Source organism: Electrophorus electricus, chromosome 9 (genome assembly GCF_013358815.1).
Source record: "Electrophorus electricus isolate fEleEle1 chromosome 9, fEleEle1.pri, whole genome shotgun sequence".
Taxonomy (NCBI): Eukaryota; Metazoa; Chordata; class Actinopteri; order Gymnotiformes; family Gymnotidae; genus Electrophorus; species Electrophorus electricus.
The window spans coordinates 15,177,831-15,188,394 of record NC_049543.1 but is presented as its reverse complement, the minus strand read 5'-3'; the positions used below and the strand labels follow the sequence as shown (position 1 = coordinate 15,188,394).

The 10,564-nt window shown below is 46.0% G+C and overlaps 1 protein-coding gene across 3 annotated transcripts in view; it reads right to left on the bottom strand.

Annotated features, from left to right (window-relative positions):
- Positions 1-10,564, bottom strand: part of klhl5 (kelch-like family member 5) — a 39,870-nt gene continuing 29,306 nt past the window's right edge. For all 3 annotated transcript variants that reach the window (XM_027026427.2, XM_027026428.2, XM_027026426.2), the window contains 5 exons: positions 9,750-9,974; positions 8,850-9,012; positions 8,365-8,577; positions 5,827-5,998; positions 1-4,589 (listed from right to left, as the gene is read on the bottom strand). In XM_027026427.2, the coding sequence (XP_026882228.2) occupies positions 4,533-4,589; positions 5,827-5,998; positions 8,365-8,577; positions 8,850-9,012; positions 9,750-9,974 (830 nt within the window). In that variant the 3' untranslated portion in view covers positions 1-4,532. The remainder of the gene's footprint in view (positions 4,590-5,826; positions 5,999-8,364; positions 8,578-8,849; positions 9,013-9,749; positions 9,975-10,564) is intronic.

The window sequence follows — 10,564 nt, the reverse complement described above, 5'->3', positions numbered from 1 at the left end:
TTTAAAAATCAGAGCATAGTTTATTGCATGCGCTCACACAGGCAGAATAATTACATTTTAATACAAAACTGTAGTTATAACTTATCAGTACACTAACTTGAGACCTATTGAAAGTAAAGCAAGGAAAGTTACAGGAGGACAGCAACAATACAAAACACAAGAACTAGCATCCTCCCAAAACACCACAACATAGCATGTGCTTTGTACCCACAGCAATGAACTTGTACACACATACACACACACCGTTGACAGCTAAGTGGAAAAAAAAAAAATGTATAGGACAGTTCATAGCCCCAATAATGGTAAATGATCAAGTTAAATGACAATCTACCACTTGTGTAAAACTTAATATTAACTGATCAGTCAGTCCTGCACATTGTGTATACAAAATTAAAACGACTCGCCTGCCGTGTTGCCCTCGACCACTTCATAATCAATTCTCCCATCACCCTGAAGCAGGCAGTATGCACACAGCATATCTGAGACAAAACTTTCACAGCCATGGTACCACAGCAAAGAGAAGCAATTATTCAAGGTGACACTCGAAATCTCATTGGGCTAGACCAGGTGATAAAGCACATGGACATGAACAGCTCTGAGCATCAAAAACATGATCATGAACTGTAGCTTTAGCTAAAAAAAATGGCACTGCTATCTTCTATTTCTATTGTACTCCATCACCTAAGACAGTTCATCCTCCTACAAAACCAAAATACTTAACCTCAGAATAAGGTTGTCCTGCAAGAACAGCAAAATGCATTATACAATGTCTGCATGATTTTTGCAAGACTGTACAAAAATATATACACGCACCCATTTATATACGTATATACATTATGCGGGGACACGTTACAGCATATGGTATGCACCACCCCCCATGCATGTTTCTTTAAAGCTGTTCTAATTTCTCTAATATCTACTTGCCTGGAGCTTACGGCACTCATTTCTGCTCTGTCTTTCAGCTGACAAATTAAATGCCATCTTGGGATATGAATCTGCCAATCAATTCCCTGAATGTCTGGTTCCTGTCAGTCTCTAAGCAGTACTTGCAACCCAGCATGGGATATAAAAGCGTGTCTCTCTCTCTCTCTCTCACACACACACACACACACAAATGCAGGAATGTACTAGCATGTGCATAGACAGACTGGAGGTTTACATTTTGGAGAGGTAGACACAAACATGTAAAACTGAAAAAGAATAAAATGTAAACAGGATAAAGTAAGCAAAAAATCCACGTTTAGGCCTGTACCAATTCTGTGTAACCTGTTTTGGTGTGAAGTCAACCATTTTTCAAACTGTGCCACCTCAGCCGAGATGATTTGGTTCCAGTGCTTAAACCTGTCTGTTAAGTCGAGGGCTCGTGCTCAATCATGGCTCAATGTCCGCTTCGCGAGCTGCACATGTTCTCGTCTGCTCTTGTGCACTTAGGATCGCCGTTGGCCATCCTGCGTGTTGTAGTATTTAGTTTCTCTTCCTCCTTCTCGCTTTCTATCTTTCCATCCATTAATTTCCCGTGTTACTAGACATTGGTAAATTTATGCTAATGTCAGAATCTGTTTTCATTTTGTTAGTTGGCTGAAAATGAGAGAACATTTTACTAAAACGTGTCACTAAGTGAAAAAGTGTAAACAAACATTTGGTGAAATGGACCAATTTGTGAATGCTAAATCAAAAATCAATAGGCTATGAGGTTAGGTATCATAGCCAAGTTACCTGGAACGTTAATTAGCCACACATTCATGCATCGTCCAACAGTGGTCACGGGAATATTCTGTTATATTTGTTATAAATCCCACGTGAAGTCTCAGCAAAGTGTCAAGTCATTGTAGTGATGAACATGTAGAGTAGCAGCTTTAATTTATTGCATACTGGTATAGTATCCTGTATAACTGTACTTGCTTATGAGAAATGGCATATTAGTGTTTGTTTGATTAAAGTGAAAGCAGATTTTTATTAGTCGGCTTTCATTCACAGTATGTCATGAGCCAGAGAACGGGTGGCAAAGACCTTCAGCAGTTTTTGGGAAACCTCATGAAAAAAAAGGTGAGAAAATGATTACTAATCGGGTGATATACGTGTAGAAGAGTTCTATATGAGTGGAGTCAGTGTTTCCTGACATAATTACCAGCAAGATAAGAACTTGCCAATAATGGTATTGCCTCATGGCAAGAAATACCAGTTGTTGACTGTTAATATTTCTTGTCCACTCAGGTTCATTCAGCGTAAAGACAGAGGGGGAGAGGTTGCTGGCAGGTGAGTGAGAAAACAAGCAAATATTGATGGTTAAGACCAAATAATGACATCTCACAAGTCTCATCCTAATATGAATTTAAAGATATTCCTCCCAGCATGGCTTCTCATATGTACATCGGATAATACAACACACTGTCTCAGCCTTTTTTTTTTTTTCCCCAAGGGCGAGAGAGTTTGAGACACCGATGGACAGGGAGAGTGTGTGTGTGCGCGAGAGAGAGAGAGAGAGAGAGAGAGAGAGAGCAGACAGGGAAGCGAAGGGAAGGATGAGAGGTCTGTTCAAGGAGGTGGAAGCTTTAGTAAAGCTTCGGTCAGTCGTCCCTGCCCCTTCTGAAGAGGCTGAGAGGAGTTCTAGTGCCCGGAGGAGGGTTAAAACACCGCTTAGATTATCGACGAGTGAAGCAAGGCTGAATCAGCTAGCCCTACGTCACGTGCATCAGGATAACCTGGACAGACTGGACCTTGAAGGAATATGCCAGTGTCAGCGAGAAGCACAAAAAGATTTATGGATCTTGTGTCCACATTCGCAGCCTGGCTCCCCTGCACATTAACATGAGTGTTAAGACTAGTGTGGACTAGTAGATGCAACCATTTTTTTAAATTGTTTACGTCTGGATGAGTGTGTGACATGCATCAGATCAAGCGCCTGATTGGTTCAAAATGTTCGGTATAAGCCACATTTTACATTGTGAACGAACAAAAAAAAACAAAAAACAAAAAAAACACCTCCCTTGGGTAGAAAATTGGATTTCAGCACTGTTTACCTGCAGTCTGAGAACTGCAGTTACTCTGACATGGGCAGTAAAGGACACTCCAGCGTTAAAGACTGCAAAAAAAAAAAAAAAAAAGCTAACGATAGTTTTAGGGCATCTTTGTAAAAAATAAATGTAAAGAAAAAAGAAAAAAACAAAACAAACCAAACATGCCCTGGAGTTATGCTTTGCAGAAGTCATTTTTGCCACCATCCATAACTTTGAATTCAAGCATTAGACAAAAAAATATGCGAAAATCAATTCAGCCTCTGAACACTGCATAAAACATGTTTTGAGGTTTAAATGCTGGCGACCGTTCCTTTAACTTAAATACTGCCGAACTTGGAGTGACAAACTCACAAAAAAAAGGTATCTATACCTCCTCACACCCGTAACACTAAAAATGTAGTTTTTGATCATATTTCGTTCAAAAGTGTTGCAATTGGAAACACTTAAAGACTGCTACATAATTCCACCTCAGTATTCAGCTGCCTTTTTGGTAACAATGGTGTTCCCCAAGTGGTGGGCATGGCTAAAACGGAGACCGGCTCTATACGACCAAGTGCACACTCTGTGCAGCGACCTGTCATGATGATTTCAGCTGGCCAGCCTTATTTTTGTGGCCAATTCCGTTACGGGGAATATGGGAAAGAGCTGTGAGGCTTTTTCTGTGAGCAGACCCTCTGCGCATTAGCATTCCCAGCCCGTACGCGCATGCGACAGCCATGCCACTGATTTGACCTTACTCCTCACTAGGGACGTCCCACCCTTTGATTGGCAGCTCGACTAAGACAAGCTGTATATAGCCTGCTTAGGCTTAAAAATGTTAAGAAAAGAAAATGAAACGCAAAAAGGTTTGGGGGTTTCGTGTTACGAACAATGGCACAGAGACACACACACACACACACACACACACACTCTCTAAGGACACACATCACGGCCCTCGCTGCTGTCCTTCACTTCAGATCATTTTCAGCAAATAAAATGTTTGGGTGTTCTTTGCATTCCGCTTTCACTTGCGCCGATCTCACACTTTCCTCTGCAATGCAGGAACACACCACACTTAACACCATCCCCATGTCTTCATGGGTTTTTGCCTTCCTCTCAGCACGGGGGGGGGGGGGAATATGAAGGGAAAAAAAAAACCAGCTCAGAGAAAATGATCAAGAGTGGAGGGAAGAGGAAAGAGAGCAGACAGACGTAAGCAGCAGAAGAAAACAAGCGAATCTCGAGAGGCACAGCAACTAGCACGGCATGTAAACACGCAGGTAGGTGGACGGACTCCGGTTAGCGAACGGAAAGACAGGCTGTGGACTGACATCCATTCAATGAGTCAAAGAAACAAAATCACAGAAACCTTAGAACCCAACCGTTAACCCTGTTTGAACGTCCAGGTTAATGTCTGTGTGTGTGGGTGTGTGTTCGTTTGCTTGGTCATGCCATTCCATCTCCTCCACTCCCTGGTGAGAGCAAGAGGATACGGAACAAGGATCGCCATGGAGACAGTTGGCGGGGGGAGGAGCTTCACAGCTTCACGGCGACCACGCAGGCTCCGGCTCTGCCCAGGCAAAGTGGCGCCACCTGAAGCACAAAAACGGAACCACATGATTACTTAATTGTTTCCAGGTGAATACTTGGGGCAAAAATGGAAGCTTGGTTGTAATGACAAATATATTAGTAGTATCAGGGTACTTTGTGAGACTCAGGTCAGGTTGGAGAGCATACAATACAAAATAAGAACCTTTAGCTTTGAAACAGCTTAACAAAATGAATATGGCACCCGAAATTCCCTTTTTCTAATAAAAGGGAGAACTGTAGTGTGACCTCTATTAATGAAGGACATAGCAAAACATCACAACTTGTTTTGAGACACAGCAGAGCACACGGGGAGCTGCAACTGTACAAACAGAGCGAAGTGCAGGTTCTCTCTCTCTGCTGGTCACTTCATTTCACGCACACACGCACGCACGTGCACCCACAGCCTCTTTTCCGTCAGTTCGTGTTTGAGTTCTGCAGCTGCAGCAGTGCTGTAATTACGGTGGGTGAGACTGTCAGTAGTGAGCCAGTTCTTCACATCATGCACGCACGCACACACACACACACACACACACACACACACACACGCGCGCCCCTGATCTTGTCAGCTTTCCATAAATGACATATTGGAATAGCTCTTTATGCCCCCCCCCCATACACAGTCCAGTTGGTTCCAGTAATACTGCATCAGTGTCCATAAACCATGGACTTTTTAAAGAGATCTCTAGAAATGAAAATATCTAATACTATCATAAATTTTACTACTAAGCATATTTATTATACTATACTACTGTCTACAATATATAATTTTACATACATTTGCACGTGCACACACCCACATCCGAGCACTGCAAGGTGGCACAGAAAAGAGCATGCCCACACTGCTAGCTTCAATATGCCAGATCTATTGCTCCTGCATACCAATCAAACAGCCTTCCAAGCAGAGAGAGAGAGACACACACACACACACACACACACACACACACGGCAGAATCTAAACAGCAGAGACCGAGTGAGAAGAGAGGGAAAGAAAACAGGACCTGACCAAGATGGCTTTTACAACATGCAGACAGAGTAAACAGGCCAGCAGAGACACAGATAGGTAAACAGACTGGTGGGTGGATAGATGGATGGATTTCCTAGGATGGCAGTCAGTCAGTCAGAAAGGCTCAGTGTAATCAGGCAGACAGGCCAACACAATCTAAATGCAGGCAGGCAGCCAGTCAGATATGCAGAGACAGAGCGTGTAACCAGGCCCAGACAGACAGACCAACCAACCTACCTGAGTCCACTCATTGGTCTGCGGGTCATAGGCCTCCACTATGTTCAGGTACACCTGTCCGTCATAGCCGCCCACTGCGTAGAGGCGGTCCCCCAGCAGACACACGCCCACTGCGTCCCTGCTGACGCTCATCGGCGCAACCGCCGTCCACGTGTCTGTCTTGGGGTCGTACCTGGAGGAGGAGGGGTTACTTTGGTCACACCTAGGCCACGGACATTTCCGATTACGGTACAACTACGGTGATTTGACGATCTCCATCTGCCCCTAGCTACGGGTTAAACACTGAATTAGGACTGCATTATCTGGGGAGTTCTACCATGCGATTGCATTGCTACATGCTGCGGCCGCCGTATGCAATATAATAAAAAAACTATGCTATGATCATGTGAGCGTGGTGATGCACCACAACACAGAGACTGCAGGGCCAGAGACCGACCAGATACTCGCACCACACAAGACGACAATCGCATGTCCTGATGAGTCAGAAGGTCCATTGCCATAACCGCAGCTGATACAGCGATATCGATTAACAAGTGATCCACTGGGCAACAAGTGTTCCCAAATTTAACCAAGTAGACGATTTTCCTGCTGATATTGTAACCCAGCCAATAGGAGCGGCTTCTGCTGAACATCATCGAGTGCGGCGTTCATCATAAGGGCCTGCCCAGATGGGAAACCATGAAATGGCCCAAACCAGAACTGAGCTGCTAGTCTGAGGGAGGCGAACGGCTCACTTTGGTCCACGACGGGCGGGCGGACAAGCGGAAAGCTCTCTAATACGCGTCATGGAGGTGGACACAACCCGAGATGCACCAGCTTCTATCATCCCCCACGTGCACACACAGAAATAGAATGGGAGGAAGACCCTGCCATCGGCTCTTCGGGAACATAAGCCTCGATACACCCGCTGCGCCCAACAATAACAAATTAGGAGCAGGTTGACGGCAGCTCCAGTGTGGTCAAGAACTCTAGGAGGAAAGGATGAGATGAGAACCCCAGAACCGTGGTAAGAACCTGTACTGAGAATCACAGTAGTAAGTGTCTAATCTGGGCTCACATGCAAGAGCCACTGCTTTGATTAAAGCGCAGATAAACTGACATAGCACGGCTGGATCGCACAAAGCGCCGTTGGGACGCCGGCCACTCTGCCCCGCCGTTCATTATTCCAAGATCCAAGGCGTCACCATGACCCAAGGGCAAGGAGATCAGCAGCACGGGGTCATGCATCTCTGCCACATGCCAAGTACAGAAGCTCTTATTAACTCATCGGGTATCCCCTGGGCCCTCTGCGCCACAGAGCCGAGACGTTATTCTGACGTGGGCACTAGCTACAAGTCTAAACATGCCGGATGACGATCGGGACATAATGCAAGCTGCCAGCATCCTCTGGAAAAAAAACAGCGTTACAGCTGCTTTATTACGGTCTGGAGAGAAGTCCGACTGGCTTTATTGCCTTGTTTTTTTTTCCTGAATTGTTTATCTTCACTGTCCCGGTAGACATGTTAAAAGGCGGTGCATTTAGTGCGGTTAGATTTGAACAGCCTATCATAAAGGTGACCGAAGGAGAAACGGCCAGCATCATATGAATTTTTAGTTACATCGAATGGTGTGCAGCTTTAACTGCCCACGTTTGGTGGTGCGCACAGAGCTCACGGCATGCACACGTTTCCAGCTGCCCACATGGTGCCAAGGGCCCAGGTGCTGGGGAGGAGTTACCATGGACACCATGCTTGACGGGGGGGGGGGGCTGACGTCTCCAGGACGCCGTGGCTAGGAAATAACAAATGTGTTTGGCCAGCCATCCCAGCCCAGCTGTGCACAGAGCAGTACCTTCCCAGATAAAAAGAGGCAGACACTTAAGTGCGAGTTGGTGCCTCCACCACTACACATTAACGGCAACAATGTGTGACAACTTGCTTCCATTTTGCTTGGTCATGCTGCATTTTTGCTGAGTGAAATGTTGCGAAGCAGAGGATTGTTTTTCTTCCTGTTTCCTTCTCAAATGCGCTTTTCATTAAATGCAAAATTTATCATATTATAACGAGACCAATCCATCAGACAGCTGCATTTTATCTAATATTTAAAAGCTTCCGTGATGGAAATGCTCATTAGAAACCGGAGCCGTTGTGCTCCACCGCTGTAAATGCACCTCCACTAGAGGACCAGTGAGCACTCCTGGCTCATCAATATTGGCTCATGGCCATGTTAATATCATCCACAGTAGTGGGTTTTCAAAATCTGAAATTTTAAAATGGGCATTAAAAAACATGAATTTTTTAAAAAGCCAAAATTTCACCGATATTGCAAATATTTTTTCTACCAATGGTAAAAAATTTTTAAATGACAAGAAATAAAACACCACTGACTTTGTAAATCTTATCCCTAATCACGTTACGTCATCGAGATCTTTGGATGAAATGAGATGAGAATATGACTCATACAATTTTTGGCCTTGTTGACTTTGTTGTTGCGCATGTTTGCAGCCCATTTAAGTGGAAACCCATAGAGTGACCCCCTTTTTGCACTTCGACCCCTCACCTCTCCACGCAGTCAGAAAGTCGGGAGGTGAGGCTCGATGCGGGGGCGTCGTGCCCGCCGATGGCGTACAGGAAGCCATTCCAGGTTGCCACGCCGACGCCCCCCCTGCGCTTGGACATGGGCGAGCAGGCGCTCCATTTGTTGGTGTGCGGATCGAAACACTCGACCGACTTCAGGCATGAGCTGCCATCTCTCCCCCCCACCGCGTACAGCCTGCGAGGCGAGAGGCGAGGGAGGAAAGAAGGAGCCAAGGAAAAATAAAGAGGGAGACAGAAAAGGGACACACAGCAGGGGAGACAGACAGAGAGAGAGAGAGAGAGAGAGAGAAAGCGCAGTTCAGGGTGAATGTTACTACTTTCCCACCCACATGTTTACAGCACAGCTGTGGGTGGCAAAACACTGCATACTAATTAGGGTCTAATTAACTGTTGGAGTTAATTAAACAAAGCTGATTTCACACGATGGTGGAGTACAATGGTGCTCACTTGCTGTTCAGGATTGCAACTCCAACGGTGCTTCGGGGCGTTGCCATAGATGCGACAAAACTCCACTGCCTGGCCTGAGGGTCCCAGCGCTCCACCGTGCTCAGGTAGCTCCACCCATCATGACCTCCAACTGCATACATGGGGCCTTCCAACACTGCTACGCCTGCACATAGGAGCAGCACACCAACAAAATTGTAAAGGCAATATACAATTAATGCAGGGAATCCACACCCACACACACACACACACACACCCCTCCAGCCTCACCCAACCACCCACCGAGCAACTCTCCATGGCAACTATGTAGTAATATTATTCCAATAGTGTACTTTATAATTTAAGGTTCATTTAATGTTCTATGACTGAAAAGTGCCATATAAATAAGCATTACCATTATTATTATTTTATTAGACAATTTTATAACAAATTATTAGAATGACCTTAGAAGTACTTTTAAAATGGATAGCTTGTCTGTTGTCATGGCAACTTTGTTAGCCATGGTATTGAACTATTTGACCACAGCACATCGCGGAGTCGTGCTAACTGGGCATTTCTGTATAGCAGACCACTCTGAACTCAGCAGTGCCGGACAAATTTGTACAGCTCAACAACTACAACTATGCCACTACCAAACGAGAGTCAGTGCTGGGTTAAAAGTGGTCTGACAACCCAGTAACGTCCAGCCAGCGGTGATGCTGTGGTCAGAAACCAAGTCATAGACAGCGTAGAGGGGGCTCACCAATTGTGCACGTCAGCAACTACGCTTACAAAATGCATACGAACGATATCTGACAGTGTCTCTGCAGTTTTGGAATGAACCCAGAGTGGTATGCAGATCGAATCTACCCCCAGCCCCTCCCACAGACCCATCCCCGGGTCGGAGGTCGAGGGTGGGCTCACCCAGGCCATGGCGGTGCGTGGCCATGGGGGGCATGACGCTCCAGGTCTTGCTGCGGGGGTTGTAGCACTCCACTGTGTTAAGGGTCTTGAGGCCGTCACGGCCGCCCACCACGTGCAGACGTTCGTCAATGACGGCCACGCCGAACTGCAGCCGTCGTCCGCTCATCACTGTCACCTGCCGCCACGTGTCCCTGCGCAGGCAGTACTGCTCGATACTAGTGGCGCCTGTCGGACAGAGCACGGCGTCAGCGCACGCACATTCCCACACCGCTGACACATACAGTTCACATGCGCTATTTTCTCTCTCTCTCACACACACACACACACACACACACTCACACACACACACACACACACACACACACACACACACACACACACACACACACACACACACACACCCTATCCCCTCCCCCAGTACAGGCAGCACCTGAGAATCAGGCAGAAACAAAAGACAAAGAAAAAAAAAAAAGTTGTGGGGGAGCAGGTGTCAGAGGTGACAACTTCACGACCTGCACGCCCACTGGTGACTCAGGTGACGCATGCAAATGGAAACCAATATAATCCCATATCCACTTAGCATGATGCACCCACATGAGAAACGTGAGCCTTTGCGGAATCCGCTCCGTTGCCTAGGACACAGCCTCAGCCTGCTGCTGTTACCAAGGGCAACCATTTACACACAAGTGCTCGTACATTTTCGCAGTAGACCTTAAAATGCTGAAACCAGAAATTCCAGTCTCTGTCGGTACCAGAATATATGTTGCAGAAGCATTTCTGCATACTCTGAATAACTTGCATTTGGAGCAACTAGC